We start from the raw sequence: 18488 nt of genomic DNA on the forward strand, positions 1-18488 counted from the left end.
AGAGATACAAGAAGCTGCACCTCACTCCCTCCACCTCTTACCCTCTCCCCCTCCCCAGGTTTGCACGGGCACGTCATGCCGGGAGCCCCCCATGTGGAACCTACCTCTCATTGAGACCTCTAGGAATTAGTGTATCCAGCTTGTGGATCCACAACCTTTCAGCCCTTCTCCTCTGGGCTGTAGACCAGTTCGGGTTACATTCCAACACTAGTGCCGAAACAGAATCCCATCCATGATCTATGAAGTGCTTCACTAGCAGCAGACTGGTGTTTTTGTGTTTTTGAATATTGTCTGTGTTGGGTGAACCGAGTAAGAATGCTGTTACTCGTTTCACCCACATAATTGATCTTACAAAGTAGGCAGGTAATTAAATAGACAATTTTTGGATTTGGGGTTTCCTGATTTGTCTAATTTAAAAATTGTGTTGCTGAATTTGTTCTGCACCCAGTGAAGTTGCCTGAAGAACCCACTCTGACCTTTGACCTTAGGTTTCTTCAAAGGTTTGACCTCAGCCCGGACAAGGAAGTCCTTTAAATTTTTGTTTCTTTTGTAGGCCGCAATTATTTTGTAATTTGGAAGTAAAGAGGTTTCGGATTGGAATTTAGTAAAATTCTGTTTGATATTGTAAATTAATTTCCCGACTGAGGAGGAGAATGTTGTTATGAGCCGGATCATTGGTGACGAATCTGGAGGTCTGGACTCTAAGAAGCTCTTCCTGCATGCTCTCAGGAAGGTTCTGGATTAGCCTCTTTTTGTGAGAGCTGAAAACAGAGTTCTGGTGGCCTCCTCAAAATCCATCTTCCTAGTGCAGATTCTGTGGAATCTGAGAAGCTGAGATTTGATGAGGCCAGCATAGGTGTGTTTTGGGTGGTGGCTTGTTTTGAATAGGAGAGTGGGTTTGAAAAAAACTTTTATGTCCAATTTATGTGTTGTGTCAAAATGTTCTGATTTGTAGGTGGTGGTGTCCAGGAAATCAACCGCTTTAACGCTGGTAGTGGACTTGACCTTAATGGATGGATTGTGTGTATTGAGATGTTGGAGGAATGAATGTCCTCCTCAGAGTGCGGCCACACGCCCCAGATGTCGTCTAAATACCGCAGAAAGTGCAGAGGTGCTTTTCTGCATGTACTGAGGGCACCTTCCTCCCAATTTGCCATGAAAATATTGGCATAGGCAGGTGCAAACTTTTTGCCCATAGCTGTGCCTTTAATTTGGAGGAAGAACTGCCCATCAAAAATAAAATCGTTCCTTTTCAAATTTATTTCTAATAATTGTATGAGTTCACGATCTGGCCTCCTCGAATCTGGGTACTTTAAAAATATTTTTTTAATGCAACTAATTCCTTCATTTATATCAATGTTGGTGTACAAACTGTCAATGTCAATAGTAAATAAAATAGAGTCCTGAGGTAGAGAAATTCATTTGATATTTTCAACAAAATCATAGGTGTCCTTTATATAGCTTTTATGTAAAATAAATAAGGGGTATAGATAATCAATTAACTCTGCCGTGTTGTAAGTTTCGCTTCCACAGTCAGAAACTATCGGCCTCCCCAGTGAAATTTCGTTTTTTTTTGGACCATTGATTAGGGTCTTTATGTATTTTGGGAAGTAAATAAAATCTTCTGACTGGGTTCTGGGGGGCCATTTATTGGAGGAGACCAGTCGGACTCTGGCATAAAAGGTAAGTTATTGTTATCTCCATTCTCATCTTTATAATAAATGGCTAGTTTGATTCTTCTGTGGTATTTTTGTAAATCAAACCTCATCTGCATCTTAACTTCCTTCAATTTATTATTGCCCTTAGAGGGGATGAAGGTCAGACCCCTTGTTTAGAAGGGAGCACTATGCATCACTAAGAATAAATGTTTTAGACAGATTACATATGTTATTATTTACAATCTGAGAGTGCCCCTCTTCCTTCAGCGAGCTTTTGGGGCCCTCTATTTTAACCATTGGCTCCAGTGGCTGAAGATGCGAGCCCCAGTAGCCTTTGACCAGTGGACATTATCACTGGTGACTGAGAAGGCTCGTCTCTCTAATGCTGGGATATATCGGCTCAGCTGTGAAATATAAATGTTCATATGAGTGAGGGTCACCTGTTGTTGGAGGGGTAACGCCAGAGAGAAATTTATCGCAGGGACAAAAATCTCTGCATTAGGGCATTTCACTCTCGCTGACCTCAGTGTCGTTTTCATCTCTTTTACAGCTGATCGTTTGTCCCTCTGGGCTCTGTGGTTGATGCCTATGGAGAGGATCAGGCGCTCGACGTTCTCCATCACTGGAGCTCTGTCAAACAGGTGGGTCAGGTGCCTCCATTTTGCACCCGGAAAACTGTCCACCTGTAAATCTGGACTAGTCCACTCTGGAAACTTAGCCACATTAGAGTCCCCCAAAATAACACATTTTTTATTCAGGTGAGGCGTCTGTGTGCTGATTTCCAGTCTGTGTTGAGGTTGAGGAGTAGAAGTTCTAGGTCTCAGAACTTCTACCTGCAACTCTGCACTTCCTGTGCAGAGTTGCAGGTCTTGGCATGAGGGAGAGATGTTGCAGTTGAAGCCCGATATCTCTTGATCTCATCCTGGATGAGGTCAGAGATGCTGCTGATGTCCTCTTCGGTGGCAGGAACTGCTGCTACTGTAGGTTGGGAAGAAGGAGGAGCAGGCAGGTGAGGAGGAGAGGTCCCCAGAATCATCCTTGATGATGCAGCGGTCGTGTCATTCAAGGAGATGGAGGATCTCCGCTGGCGTTGGGGAAGGGGGGCAGTGTCCTCTGGTTGTGATGGTGGAAGGAGGAGGGGTCGTGGTCGGTCCTTCTTCTACTCTGTCAGATGCTGGTGACCAGTCACCATGAATTGGCTCCGTCATGGTGGCTGTAGTAGTCATAACCGGACAGGGTGAGCTTACGACCACGTAATGTAGACATCGAGCAGCATCCGGGCCCGGACATGCGGAGCCACGGGGTGGTGCTTCCAAATGGCTGCCTTACCAGAGGCACGAGACATACGGAGATGTCTGTGGGCTCCTCCAGAAGGCTGAGCCTCTGCCCGGGATCGGTGCCCCGATCTGGGGGCAAGTTCCAGCCATCTGCTGGAATGGGACTGCGGGATGGCGGACATAACAGACATGATTGCAGCTGTAATGAAAAAAATAAAAGTAACAGCAAAGCAAGAAAGCAAGAAATAAAGAAAGAAAGGAACAAAGAAAGCAAGCAAGCAAGAAAGAAAGAAGACAGCAAAAAAAAAAAAGTGATGTTCCAGGCTGCAATCGAACCCATGTCTCCCGGTATGAAGGGCAATAATCTTAACTACTCCACCTCTCCAGTCACGTTAGCTCCAATTGGTTAATTGTGACAGCAGGTGAGCAGCTGGCAAAGTCCCGCCCCTTGTTCCTCCCCAGGGCGTTACCTGTTCATTGATTGCAGGTGGCCAGAGTGCAGCAATTTGCAGCTCAGTTCAGTGCTCGACAGAGACAGACAGCGATGGACATTGTCAGCAGCAAGGAGCTCAACTATTGAAGGTAAGTTTTTATTTAATGTGAAATGTAATGGATAGTTAGAATAGAAATGGGTTTAAAAAGCAACTTTATTACCATGTCAAGTTAAGGTAACTTTTAAAGCATAAAACCTCTGAATTTTTAACCATGTGGAAACAGGTGTGGGCTCCAGGCTAGCTTGCTACCACCCCCACATGTGCTAGCGCGAGCTAGCGCTAGCACACGTGGTGGTAGTGGTGGTGGTAGCAAGCTACCCTGGAGCTAACACCCTTTTCCCACACTTTTAAAGATGTGATACTTACCCTTTATTTAGTAGTTTCATTTATATTTATTTAATTTTTCATCCACAGACAATAGAGAAAGAGAACATGGCCCCACAAAAGTCCCTTGCTGAGTGCCCAATCTGCTACTACAAGTTCCGGTGTCTCGGAAAGCACCTAATTGCAAAGCACTGTATTTGAAATGTGGAGGAGAGAAAAATCCTCCTGAATTATGGTTCTAGGAGAGTAAACATCCGTGGGCTCACCTGCCCCATCCCGGGATGTGGGTACGCCCGCTCTCGGCTTGACACTCACCTGTCCGAGACGGGCCATCCCGAGATGGCGGCGGGTGAGCTCGCAAAAATAACTGAGGTGAAAAAGGATTTCCACCATGAGGCAGCTCCGGGACCTCAGAGCAACAAACCTGCAGCCTCCCATGATGTCCTCCCTCGACGTGCAGCCAGAGGAGGAGGATGCGAGGGAGGGTGCCCCCTGCGGCTCGCCGCCGGCCACCTGTGGCAACTGCCAGGCGCTGCAGGCCGAGGTCCTGGAGCTACAAAAAAGGTTGAGGATCCAGGCCAAGAGCCTACAAAAGAAGAGGAACCATATCAGTTACCTTGAGCAGGTATGTAACATTCATTCCCACAGTCAATGACCTACGTTACCTACCTGTGTTTAACTTTCCAGCAGGACTGACTTCTGGCTGCGAGTTCTCCTCCTGCTGCCCTCTCGCAGCAGAACGTCCGGCAGGCAGGGAGTCTGCCATTTGCGAGCAGCAAGCCCTGCTGCTCGGAAATGGCAGCACCTAAAAATGCATTTTTTTCAATGAATCAATTCATTTTTTTGTTGTTATCCCGTCTTCAGCAGCTGCAGCTGCCGCAGCAGGCCGCGGGACTGCCTGGCGTCCCCCCACCCGCGATCCGCCTGGAGACCTCTTCGGAGGAGGACGAGGACCAGGAGGCCAGTAGCAGCAGAGGTGGTGGAGTCCTGGCTCCATTTCGCTACCTCTCGCCGGCAGTCGGTGAGTCATTCGTGTGTGTGTGTGTGTGGAGTTTGCGGGGGCTAAAAATTAAGTTAAATTCGTTCATATTTTTAAGTTTTAAATATTTTGTTACAACACTGAAATGTTGGACAATAAGAAATTAATGGGCTAGCTCGGGAGATTAATAGTTACATGTGTTTTTTTTTTCTTTCTCCATTCTCTGAATTTGTTCCGTCCCGTTAAGAACATTTGCATATAGGCCACAAATAGTTAAACATTTAAATTTTCTTTGTTAAAACTAATGATTTTTTATTAAAAAGAGAGTGTGTCCCTTTACTGTCTAATAAATTTTGTTCTTGGAATTCTTGAAATTGTTTAAAAGGCACTTCATTTAGATATGAATAATGGCAAACTCGTAAACGTATATAGTTAAAAATATTTTCATCAGTGTTTATTTAAGTCTGAAGAAGTGATTTGTACATTTGGTCTATGGAAGTGAAGCGCTCTGAACTGCCTCGTTGACGCAACAGATATGCTTTGACATTTTCAGCATGTTGTTTTTCCACGGTGCTCTGTGCTTTTTAAAGTCGTTCTTCCTTCTCACTTCTTGATTGTGTTCTTTTTCCAGGATCGTTTTTGTGATCGTTTTGCACTCTCCTGTTAGTGAAATCGCGGCCATGCCAAAGACTCAAAGGTAAGTGTGCCGTGAGGCCTGCTCATCGGGCTTTTATGCTTATAGGGAATTTCGGGAGGAACCTTTTCAATCCCAAACTCACGTCGTCTTTTCGTTTCGTAACACATCAATACGTTTTGATCGATGCACAACTCTCTTTTGTGATTAAAGCCCTTGCCGTTCTCCTGTTTGTCTTGTGCTTTTTTTTCTGTCCTGTCCTCTTGCTGTCGTGTACCACATCAGAGCTGACCGCTTGATTATTCATTGCCCCGTATGCCGAGAGCCGTAGCGGTACCTTCCGACCCATTTGGCAAGGCGGTGCATGGCCGGCCAATCGGAAGAGGCAAGAAGGGAGCAGGTCAAAGTGGCCAGGGCGTCGCAGAAGGCCTGGAGCGAGAAGGGCCGGGTCTGGGATTTTGCCGAAATACGGCAGTGGTGCCCAGAACCGGCTGGACGCTACGGCCTTCTGCGGCGCCTCCTCGACAACAATTTTATTGTTATAAATTTGCCTAAAGAGGAAGAGCTGCTGGCCCTCCAGGCAGAGGCAGCGAGATCGCTCCCCTGCGCCGGGGAACAGGTGCGGCCAGAAGCCGCAGGGGAGGAGGTGGCTTCACTGAAAAAGCATGGAAAAAGGCAAGAGACTGCAGTTTCTGGCAGAGATGCCAGCGACTGCAAGAGACCAAGCAGTCGATGGTGTTGACGTGAAATAATGTAACTGACTTTTTTTTCCCTTGTCGTAATGCAGGTCCCAGCCAAAGCTTGCCATCGGCCCGAGCACCGAGCTGGCGACTGCCAGCGCGTCCTCCGGAGGGCTCAGCAAGAGATTTTGGTTCTCACCAAATCCCTTCAGGAAGGACGGCACGTCACAGATGCCGAAAAGACTCGTTTTTGGTACTACTGTGAGGCCGTCCTTATCCTGAAGCTCCTGCTGAGTCCATCGACCGTGGAGAACCTAACGGTTAGCAAAAAGCCTTCCTCCGAGTCTGGAAGAATTGCTATTGCAGTTTTGTGAACGTGCTTGTTTTTGCTCCTCACGTGCCCCGTTTTTGTTTTCAAGGCCAAAGAGTGGTTAGAATGGCGCCCCAGCCACGACGGTCACACCATCGTGGTTCACACGCCGTCTGGCGAGGGGAAGCCGGCCACGTCATTTTCCCTTACGGAGGACGACGCTGTTGTAAGATTTATTCTCATTTCTTTTTCTTTTCTTTTTTTGTGCCGCGGTTCAAAGCATGACCCCTGGCCGTGTTACTCGGCCGATTTCAATTTCAACCGCCTTTGCTTCCCTTCGTCCGCAGTTGCTGCAGTTGTATTTCCAAAAGATCAGGCCGGGCGCTCTAATCAGCAGGGACCTGCTGGACGACCGGTTTTTCATCGGACGGACCGTAACATAACGCTCCGTCTTCCAGTTACCGTCTGCCGTCGGTCTCCGCCGAGGATGTCCGCCACATTGCAGCCAGGGATGCCGCACGCCTCCTCCGCGGCTATCTGGGGATGCCCGACGGTCCTGATGTTCTGCCCCTGAGCGCAGACCAGTTGTCGCACATTGCCCTCTCTCTTTCTCTCTGAGTGGCGACATGTTTTTTAAACAGTGTCAATCTCTTCCAGTTCCACAGACGACATCAAGAGGCCGGACGGTTACCCTGGTGAGGCGACGGACCTGGGGGCGTTTTATGCTGCCTTCCCCGTCACCCTTTTCAGCATGTTTTTTCCACGTTGCTCTTTATAATATACACACACACAAACACACACGAGAAATTGCCTTGTTTTTTCACGCTTGTTTAATTTTTCCGCATTCTTTGAATCGCTTCCACCAGGTTTTGCTTCCTGAAAAAAACAACTAGGAATGGATAACTATCTGCCACCAGGTTGGAGAGCTCTAATCAGTTTGTCGCCCATCCGACCGAGTGAGTGTCGGCATCTCGATGGAAGATCTGTTTGTTGTGCACCTGGTAAACAGAGTCTAAATTTTTCACTTTCTGTTCCCCGTTGAAGGATCTACAACCATTGGAAGATGCTGATTTTGATCAGTCCCTCCTCCTTCCCTGCGGCCATTCCCTGCCCGTCGTCGAGCCTTCGGCCGGCCCCGACGTCTCCGACGATTCTCTGATTTTCAACATAAGCTCAGACCAATATCAGGAGCTCCTGTCAATGCTCAGCCGGCTTGAGGAGAGCGTCGCTAGCCTAGAGAGCGCACGTTCGACACCGGAGAGATCAGTGAGATCAAGTCGGCCCTCCGGAAAAGGGGAGACGTTGGATGCACTCAGCTCTGACCTCCACGGTAAGGCGGCTCTTCAGACACGTCTTTCCTATGCAAGATCGTTGCCAACAAAAGGAACGGGATCGATCCTTAAAACGGGCAAGGTTCCGTGAAATCAACGGCGGCAGGTGTTTCCGAGATAAACGACCGAAACGAAAGCGGTTCGAAATCAGACTGCCTGTTAACAAATCTAATCAAAACTCTCCTCCCGCAGAGTCCCGCAGTGCTCACCTGCACAACAAAGGAGGATGTAACTTGCGCGGAAGTCTTCAGGAACACGACCGGCTTCAGGATTTTGGTGAGTTTCTTCCCCCCCACTCGTCAGAATGAGGGCTCCGAACAACATCCGCATCCTCTCGCGGTCGTGGTAAAACAATCCGTCCTTTTTTCCCCAGGTCGACGAGCAAGAGGCGGACAGAGCAGGGGGGCCCAGCGTCATTTCACTTGAACCGGGAGGAGTACGGCTGGCTGGACCGCCTAACCCGGACCTCTTGCTGCTCCGGGATGTCCTCGTCCCGTTTCCTTTTTCACTCCGTCGATGGCACCCGGCTGTGCAGACCCGGGAGTGTCCTTCAGGAGGCCTGGCTGGACGCCGGCCTCAAGGGAGCGGCCAGCTTCCCAGGCATCCAGGCCACCTCGACCGATGTGAGTCTTGCAGTTTTGTAACGGAAGCCCCTACAACACCTTTAAGCCAAGTCAAACTCAAACAGACTGTTTTTTTCTTCGCTTTTCATCTCCGCAGGCCGATGCTGGTCCGCAAGCCGCACAGTGTTCCTTGCACGTTGGGGACAAGGAGGACGCCCAGGAGTCACATTCGGGCAGCGACCCAGAGAACTCGTCCGCGGAGGACCAGGCGGAATGGGCGGGAGAGTCACCGCTCTCCAACGTCGGGGACGTCAGCCAGGACCTTTTTCTGCCCTCCCACTCGGTACCAGCAGAGGACTCATCAAGATCAGAACACCAAGATGAGTCCTTGACATTTAAAAGGAAATTGGTGTACACAGAGAAAAAAATCTGTTAAAAAATGTAACAAACCCGGTCTAGAAATGGTTGCACACCGGGTTTCTACAAAGCCCAGGTGGCAGAATCCAGCCTCTTCTGCAACGCGAATAAATCCAGCAAGTGTTTCTGGGGATGAAACTGTGGGGTAGGACCCTTTGTTGCCAATAAGGAATCCGCTGCTGCAGGGAAAAGAACAACAGTCATGTTTTTCTGGGAGGGATAAAGCCCCCAGGTACTTCAGGCCAAAAAGACATGACAGCTCTGGGTGGCAAAAACAATCAGGACCTACAGGGAGGCCAACCTGGGTTAGGGTTAGGAGGAAAGGGTTTATTTTGTCCCCTCCAGGGAACAGGAGGTGCACGGTCCTTCCACCTCACCGTTCCATCATTCCATCTTTCCTTACGCCATCTTCCATACCTTACTTCTTCCCAGTCATGTCTCCATATTTTTTTGTCTGATTTTCTTTCTCACCCAATCTCACCCAATAGGCTTTATTACTTTTAGTCAATCTGTATATGTGTAACAAAATCCTCGAATAAACGGGAAATGTACACGCTCAAGTGAGTTCTTTTACTTCTTTTTATACGAATTTAGTAATAAGCATGACCATCAAACAATGCTAGAAAAACGATTTAATTCAAATGAAAAGAAAGAGGGGACACATCAGCGCACTGAAGCGGCTACAAGCTGCCCGCTACATTTAATAATCAATTGTTTTCCTGGAATCAAGGAATTATATCATTCATCCTTTAGTTTTTTTTAGGGTTAGGGTCTCTTCCCCGCGTGCTGCCACACCCCCTTCTCTCTCTGTCTCCTCCGTTTCCTTTGATCCTTTTTATAAGTTCCGGTAAAAGTTGTGACCCAGATATATTTTTACTAAGTGGACTTTCACACATAAAATACATACATACAAGACATCCTTGCGTACATATAAATACAACAAAAATTACGTGTATTTAATTTTTTTTTTTTTTAAAGATACTTTATTTTATTGTGATGTCACAGATGTATAACTCTTATTTATTAATTGCTATGCTTCTTTTTTATTTTTGTAATTTTTTAGTTTTTAGAGAAAATAAAATATAATTGAACTAAAAATTTTTTTTAACTTAAATGAAAAAAAAATGAAATAAATGAAGTGAATGAAATAAATGCTTTTTTTAATTGAAAGGGAAGTGTGCCTTATCGCGACGTTTCGACAGTATTTTCTATCTTCCTCAGGCTAAAGGCACACAATAGTATTGTAATTGTTTGTCTTTTATCTTCAACACTGTGGGTTCACTGTTGTGGCTCACAAGAGAGTGAGGGAGAGGTGTTTGTTGCCCCTTATATAATCTCCTCCTACCTTAGGCTCCTCCCTCAACGTTTCGCTTCGTGTAACCGTGTTATATTCAGTTAGTTGTAATTCTTTACCTTTTGTATATGTTTTTTTTTTAAATTTAATATTTATGAAGGATTTTATTTAATGAAATGGAAAAGATCTTTCATGTAAAAAGTTATTAATGAAAAATAAAGAAGTTGGGTTCAGGCTAGAGCAAAGGTTTGGGGTTAAGAATAGAGGAAAACAGGGAGAGGTTAGGTGTAGAAAAGATATAGGGTTAGGATAGGGGAACTGATCTCTCCTCCATCCAGAGGAGAAGGAAGCACTCGCCCTCCGACCCGGAGGACCATACCAGTTCCTGTCCCTGTTTGGATTATGGAAACGTGTTGGACGGCGACCACGTCGTCCAACCTGTTGACCAGTTTTCGTACATTTTATATTTTATTTTTTATGTCTTGAATGTCTTGTGTGTGGTTTTTTGTTTAACTGTTGTTTTTTTTGAAAAATTAAAAATAAACTCGTAAAAATAAATGTAAAATTTTAAGAAATGAAAGAGGGTTTCCTCTTTTGTTAACAGTACTTAAAAAGAAAAAACATACCCCCCAAAAAATGTGGAAACCTAGATTTTTCTAAAATCTTTTTTTAAAGAGTTATTTTTTTATATTTTTTTTATTTTTTTTATTTTTATTTTTTTAAAGAAGTTTTTATTTAGAAAGGAATGAAAGTAGTGGTGCCAATAGCAACGTTTCGACCTCTCAAAAGGTCTTCATCAGACCTGGCACCAAACTAAACATGAATGAGCTCTGAGAGGTCCTTCCACTTCAGCAGCTACAACAGCAATAGAGGAGAGCAGAGAGAGCCCACTATTTATAAGCTCTCCCCAGGGCAAGGCTCCGCCCTCAACTGTAAAGTCAACTCCCCCTTCGTGACTACGTTGAAAACAGAAACTTATTGTCAGAATCCGTGTTTTTGTGTGTTTATTTTTGAGTTTTTTCCTGTGTAGTCCTGTTCCTGAGTCTCGGTCCTGTCCTCCCCGTTGATTGCTCCCCATGTGTGTCTCATTTCCCCTGATTACCCATGTGTATTTAAACCCACCTGTGTCTGTGTTCGTTGTCGGATCCTTGTCATTGTCTATGTCTGTTGTCTCAGTTTGTCTAGTTGGCCAGTTGTACTGCTAAGTCCTGGCCAACTAAGCTCCGCATCAGACTTCGTGACAGTGCTACCGGTAACTAGCTGTGTGCTCTAGTTCTTTCCCGTGCTGCCTGTCCTGGACTGTTGTTTGTGGATTATTGTCACTATTAAAACCATCATTATCACCATCATACCTGGGTCTCAGCGATTATTCTCACCACCAACCACACCGTTCATGACACTTATGGTATTAAACTAAAAGGGAAGGAAACAATTTAAAATAATAAATTTAAATAAAAAACAGTAGGTTAGAATTATAATTAAGAAAATGTGGTTTGATTTAGAATTTAGTAAAATTAGTTAAATTTAAGAAAATTTGGTTAGGGTTAGAATTTGTTAAAATTGGTTATGGGATGGAGGCAAAAACCACCGCGGTAAACCCCCTTAACGGGGTCCCAGAGGGCTGTAACTCGGTGGGTCGGTTGGGGGCCATCCCCCCGAGCGTGTGCCACAGCTGTTCCTAGCCCCCCGCCCCCCAAGGCCGAGATCCAGGCCCTAGGGTACTCCAAACACAAAGACCCCATGGAGACCCGACCCTAAGAGCTAGGTGTCTCAAACTCGGGGGTTATTTAGCCCCAGATGTCCCCTCCAATGGTGCCAAAGCACATGGAGATCGGACTTCTTGGGCCTGGAAATCGGGCCTGGTCCTCTGCCTGGAGCTCCATGCCTGGCTCTTGAGCTCTGGAACTCAGGCCTGGAACCCCAGGCCCGGTTCCCTGGACCTCCAGTTTCTAAGTCTCCTTACCTTACCAGGGGCACAAACTTCCAGGGCCTGCGTGCTGGTGGGTTTAATCTGAGGAGGGGTAGGGTTAGGGTAGGGTTAGGGTTAGGGTAGGGGAACTGATCCCTCCTCCATCTGGAGGAGGATGAAGCACTCGCCCTCCAGCCCGGAGGGCCAAACCAGTTCCTTTCCCAGTTTGGGTTCTGGAAACGTCTTGGACGACGGTCACGTCGTCCAACCGTTGTCCAGGTGTCGTCCATGTTTTGTTATTTTATGTCTTGAATGTTATCTTTGTGTTTTTTTGTTCTGTGTACTGTTTTCTTTAGAAAAAATAAAAAACTCAAGGAGGGTTTCTCTTAGGAAACAATATGTAAAAATAATCTTTGAATATCAAACTAAGGGAGGGTTTCCTTCTTTGGAAACAATACTTAAAATAAAGAGAAAAAGAACTATCCCCAAAATAAAGGGGGGAAAAAACTGGAGTTTTGTAAAACTTTTTTTTATATGGAGTTTTTATATTTTTTATTTTTTATTTTTAGATAAGTTTTAATTTAGAGAAAAAAAATGAAGTAATGGTGCCTAAGACGCAACGTTTCGACCTCAAAAGGTCTTCATCAGGCCAGGCACCAAACTAAATCAAGATCACAATCTAATGAACAAGCTCAGAGAGGTCCTTCCCCTTCAATGGCTGTGAAAGCAATGGGGGAGAGAGAGGAGAGAGCCCTCTATTTATGAGTTCTCCGGGCTAGGCTCCGCCCTCAGCTCTGAAGTCAACTCCCTCTTCATGACTTCGTTGGAAATTGAGACTTAAGAAAATCAACTAAGAAGGGGAGTGAATTTAAAATAACTTAAACTAAAGATTAAAATTAAAGTTCAGATATTCTTATTAGGGTAAACAATTTTTTTTAAAAAATAATTAACCACTCAAAACAATTTTTTCTCAGTAAAAATAATTGAAGTTGAAGTGTCTAAGATTCGTTAGGGCTAAAAATAAAATTTGCCTAGGGTTAACATTATTAGGATTAGAATCAGTAATTTTAGTAAGATTATAGTTGGTTAGGGTTAGAATTAAGAGATTTCGGTAAGATTAGGGTTAGGGTTAGAATTAAGAGATTTTGATAGGGTTAGGGTTGGTTAGGGTTAGGGTTAGGGAAAGAGGGTTTAGCCTGTCTCAAAACAGGAAATGCACGGTCCATCCTGCCTCTCGTTCCACCCCTCCATGTGTCTTGTGCTTGGTAACGTGTTTTCTGTCTTCCCCTGCGTCCTTGTGTGTACCATTCCTCTTGTTGCCACATGTCTTTTTTTGTTTTGTCCAGTCAGCTTTATTACTTATACAATAAATGTTTGTCTAGTTAGTTGTATGAATAATAACTTAGTTTGTATATTCTTTTTATGTTCTTTTTTTTGTTTTTAATCTTTTTTTTGTCTTATTCGTTTTATGATTTTTTTGAATTTTTTATTTATTTTTATTGTAAGAAATAAGAGAGGAAAGGAGAAAGAAAAGAAGGAGAGAGGATAGATTAAAGTAAGAGTGAAAAAGTGGAAAGAGAAGATAGATTATTAGGTAAGAGTGAAAGGGAGCAAAGAAATTTTTTTAGAAAAAATAAATCCAATAAATAAATGAAGAAAGTGCCTCTAAGCCGCGACGTTTCGATCTCTGTAGATCTTCTTCAGGCGAAGGCACTATAATTAAATTAAGAGTTGGAGTTCAACTGTCCACTGCTAAGGCTTCGAAGTTCTTGTTGAGAATGAGTGAGAGGGAGAGGGGTGCTCAGATGTATATATAGACTCCTCCCCTCCTTGACTCCACCCTCTTCGTTGTAGTTCGTCTTACTCTATTTGTAGACTCAACTCTCTTTATTAATTCTTATAACTGGAATAGTTTCTAATTTTTTGAAATATTTTTAACTTAATAGGATGAATTGTATTTTTTTTATATTTTTATTTTAATTTTATAAAAGAAACATTTTTAGTTTTAGGAAGAAACAAAAGAAAAGAGGAAAGGAGAGTTTAGTAAAGTAGAGAGGTGGTTGGGTTTTAAGGTAAAGAGGGTGAAAAGTTGTTAAGTTTAAGAAGGGTCAAAGGTTAAGGTTAAAGGGTGGTTGAGGTTAGGAAAGATAGGTAAAGGGGAAGGAGGTGGTTAGGGTAAGGAAAGGTCAAAGGTTAAGATTAAAAAGGAATTAGGTGGTTAGGGTTAGGAAAGGTTAAAGGTGAAGGATAAGAAGAAAGGGGTGGTTAGGTTAAGGAAAGGTCAAAGGTTAAGGTTAAGAAGAAAGAGGTGGTTAGGTTAAGGGAAGGTTAAAGGTTAAGGTTAAGAAGGAAAGAGGTGGTTAGGGTTAGGAAGGATTAAAGATTAAGGATAAGAGGTAGTGAAGTTAAGGAAAGGTCAAAGGTTAAAGTAAAGAAGTGGCAGAAGTTAGGGTTAAGAGGAAAGAGATGGTTAAGTGAAGGAAATGTCAAAGGTTAAAGTTCTAATAATTAGTAAGGTAAAGGATAAGAGAGAAAGGAAGAAAGAAAATTAAGAAAGAATGTGGAAATCAATAAATTTCATTTGTAGGTTTTTATTTTTTGTTTTTAATATTTTTTTATTTTTTATTTTTTATTTAAGCCATTTGGGCTTTTTGTGTCTAACAAATATATCCAACGTCTCTCCCATTTCTTTCTTTCAGCATCCGTCCATGAAATGTTACTTTGGATCCCTGATATCATCAATGAATTCCAATTGTGGTCAATAAAATGTTTAACTAATTCAGTCTCTGTTTCTTTTTTATGTATAATGTTATATTTATGTTGCCAGATTCTAGTCGCTAGGGAATTTTTAGTTTCACCGATGTATTGCTTTCCGCATTTTGAACAATTGATAATGTAAACGCAATTTTTAGACAGAGGATCAAATCTTTGATTAATTTTAAATATTTTATGAGTCTTCTTATTTTTAATAAAGTTGATGTTTTTGAAAAAACCTTTTAATAATCTTTGTTTTGGTTCCTGAATGTTTTGTATTTTAGCTCTCACTAGGATATCCTTAAGATTTTTACCCCTTCTATATGCTGTAATGGTTTGAAATTTTTTTAATAATTCTGGTTTTTCAATTAATTCTTTATAATTATTTTTTAAGAAATATGAAATTTTTTTATTTATTGTAGAGTATTTAATAATTATTGGAATGATTTCTTTTTGTGTTTTTCTCAACCTTTCCCGGAATGTTTTAAAACATTTTCTCAAAAAGGTTCTGGAGTATCCTCTATTTTTAAGGGATTTAAAAAGTATTTTCACTGCCGTAATGAAATCCTCATCCTTTGTACAAATTTTCTTAAATCTTAATAATTGTGATTTGACTATACCTTTGAATGTATGCTGTGGGTGAAAGCTGGTTTTATACAAGAGTGCATGGGTGTCAGTTTCTTTAAAATGGACTTTTATATCTAATTTTTGTGTTAATGTGAAATCTTCTCCCTTGTAAATAGTTGTATCTAAAAAATTAATTTGTCTTTCATGTATTTCGTATTTTAGTTTGATTGATGGATCATGAGTATTTATAATTTCGAAAAATTCATAAAAATCAGCCAAATCGAAGGTCCAAATACCCCAAAAATCATCCAAGTACCTAAAATAGATGTATGGTTTTTTGGTACATTTTAGAAGGGTCTCCTTTTCCCAGTTAGCCATAAATATATTAGCGTATGATGGCGCAAATTTCTTCCCCATAGCTGTTCCTTTAATTTGTAAAAAATATTCGTTATTAAATTCGAAATCATTTCTTTTTAAATTTATTTCTAGTAGTTCTAAAATTGCTTTATCAGGTCTGTCTGGGTCAGGGTATTCTCCTAGTTTCTTTCTAATGCATGAAATACCAGCCTCAATATCTATATTAGTGTATAAACTTTCTATATCCATTGAAAATAAATATGAATTTATAGGAATTTTTAGATTTTTTATGCAATTTATGAAGTGATAGGTATCTTTAATATAAGATGGATGAACAATAGAAAGGGGATATAAGAAATAATCAATGAATTCTGCAGTTTTATATGACTCGCTTCCACAATCTGACACGATTGGTCGTCCTGGTGGAAGTATGTGGGGTACTGTCCATTTGTTGGGATCTTTATGGATCTTAGGAAGAATATAAAATCTCCTAGATCTTGGTGTAATGTCTCCTTTAAGTGTCTCTCTCTGTTTTGCATTAATAAATTTGTCTTCATATAAATTGTCCAAAATTTTGTGTATCATAGGTATTGTTTGTAAAAACATAGGACCATCAAGTTTTTTATAATATGTACTGTCATTAAGTTGTCTATACACTTCCTTAATATACTGTTGTCTGTCTAAAATAACCACCGCACTCCCTTTATCTGCTGGTTTTATAATAATATGTTTATTTTTATTTAATTCTGTAATTGCTCTTATTTCCTCTTTCGATAAATTAAGTCTTTCTTTGTAAGGTCTAAAGAATTTTTTTATATCTTCATTGTCTTTTTTAATTAATTTATTAACAACAGGTGGTAGTTTCTCTTCTGGTGGAGACCAATTTGAAGGGCCCACAAATGGGATTTTTTCTCTAAAATCTGAATTCTTATAGTAGAATGCTAGTTTTATTTTTCGATGATAGTTTTGTAAGTCCAATTGGAGTTGTTTTTTAATTTCTTTTTCTTTAAAAGTAGGAACAAAGGTCAAACCTCGGTTTAGAACTTGCATTTGGGGTATGGTCGGCGAGAAATTCTTTGCCAGAACCAAAACATTTTGAAAAGAAAGGGGTTTAGTTACCCCATTCCCCTCCTTTTCCAGGTTTACAGGGCTGTGTAGTTTAACACATTGCTCCAGTGTTTCAACATTTCTGTTGCTGTTTCTCTGGTCCAATGAATGTTGTCCTTTTCAGTTTTAAATTTCTCTCTGTCCAACAGTGGAATAAATGGCATATTTCTTGAGATGTGACCATTCAAGATCTGTAAGGTTCCTTGTTGTCCTGTTGACAGGTGGGAAGAAAAGTTAATGAGCGGGATCCAGAGTTCTGCATACGGAAAAGCCGCTTTTGCAGTTCTAACTGCTGCTTGTAGTTGTTTTACTGCCGTTTCTTTTGCTAGCTGATCCCTACTGTTTATGCCAAAAGAGAGAATCACCTTCTCTACATTTCTTATTTTTGTCACTGTTTTTTCCAAAATAGCTTGTGCATGGCGGAAGTTGGCCCCTGGGTAACTTTCTATTTGAAGATCTTTAATTCCGTGATCAGGTATTCTGCCAATGTTTGAGTCCCCTATAATTAGCCATTTTTTTGTGACCTCTAGTCCCCATTCTGTCATCTTGCGATCTGTGTGTTTGTGTTTTTTTACACTAAATCTTTCTCCTTTCTGAGAGGGGTGTATTTCATGTGTATCACTTTCTCTGTCATCCCCAGGTGTCATTGGTGCAGTTTCAAGCCGTTCTGGGCTTTCCTCTCTCAGCCGAGGCCTTTCTTGGTCCTGGACTGGAGAATGAGGCGGTGTTTCATCCTCTGTGTTTGTCATTTCCAAATCAAACGAGATCCGGGGAAAACAATCTGTCTGTGTATGTGATTCAGAAGATTGCATTGTTTCGATGTTGAGGAGAGGATCATCCTCCTGTATTGTACAGGGGTTGTTTCTTAAGACTCGGGATCTTTCTCTTTGTTCTTTTGCGGGTTCACTATTTTTTGGAGAAACCCCAGTTCTTTCTTCCATCTCTGTTTGTTCAGACCCGTCTCTATTTTCTGTCATTGTAGCCACCGAAATGCTACACTGGATCCTTTCTGGGATTGTCTCAACCATAACTCTATGTTCAAGACCTCCCTCTTGTCTCTCCATGTTTTGTGTCTGTACCCCTGTTTCTCTATTGACAACATGTTCCCTGTCTCGTGCTTGTGTCACTTCCATGTCAGTTTCTCCCAAAGGATTTTCATTGCGCAGTCCTTGATATTCCCCTGATGTAACCAAGGCTTCAGCATAATCAATGGAATCCTGGCTGATTCGAGGGAGGTTTTTCTTTGCCCATCTCGTGGCAACCTCGAACGCCGCTTTCCAATCTCCTGGAAGATCTATTCTGAGTTCTGCCAGAATGTTTTTCACAGTAGCTGTGTAGTGGTCCTCCAAGGTCATTAAGGTCGTGTATCCCCAGTTTTTAGCATTGCCAACTATCATTTCTTTGACATACTCTGATGGGAAAGCTGGTTTAATCATTGAAGAGAGTGTTGCTACCATTTTTGAAATCATTACTGGATCCTCCTTGCCAGGAAGTGGGGCTACACTCTGTAAATGATGGACTGTTTTTATCAGAGCATGTAGCTTCCGGATGGTTTTACCAAAGTTTTGGTCAGCAGGTTTCTGGTAGACCCTTCGTTCTCTAGTCCTATTATTGTGATTTGGAAAGGTTCTGTTATTTTGGTTTGGGAAAGCTCTAGGTGGTCGGTTGTTGTTTCCTCTAACCACAGATGCATATGTTCTGAAGGGAGCAGTGAAACGCTCGACAGGAGGCACAGGCCGGTTAGGAAAAGAGGGTTTAGCCTGTCTCAAAACAGGAAATGCACGGTCCATCCTGCCTCTCGTTCCACCCCTCCATGTGTCTTGTGCTTGGTAA

At 42.5% G+C, this 18488-nt stretch overlaps 1 protein-coding gene across 1 annotated transcript; it reads left to right on the forward strand.

Annotated features, from left to right (window-relative positions):
- Nucleotides 1-7330: 7330 nt before the first annotated feature.
- Nucleotides 7331-8989, forward strand: LOC107834183 (uncharacterized). The gene is made up of 4 exons (XM_016665039.1): nt 7331-7357; nt 7401-7622; nt 7880-7963; nt 8061-8989. Exons 1-4 carry the CDS (start codon nt 7331-7333, stop codon nt 8640-8642), a joined length of 915 nt encoding a protein of 304 aa, XP_016520525.1. The 3' UTR covers nt 8643-8989.
- The last annotated feature ends 9499 nt before the right edge of the window (nt 8990-18488 follow it).

Source organism: Poecilia formosa, unplaced genomic scaffold, assembly GCF_000485575.1.
Source record: "Poecilia formosa unplaced genomic scaffold, Poecilia_formosa-5.1.2 Scaffold543, whole genome shotgun sequence".
NCBI lineage: Eukaryota > Metazoa > Chordata > Actinopteri > Cyprinodontiformes > Poeciliidae > Poecilia > Poecilia formosa.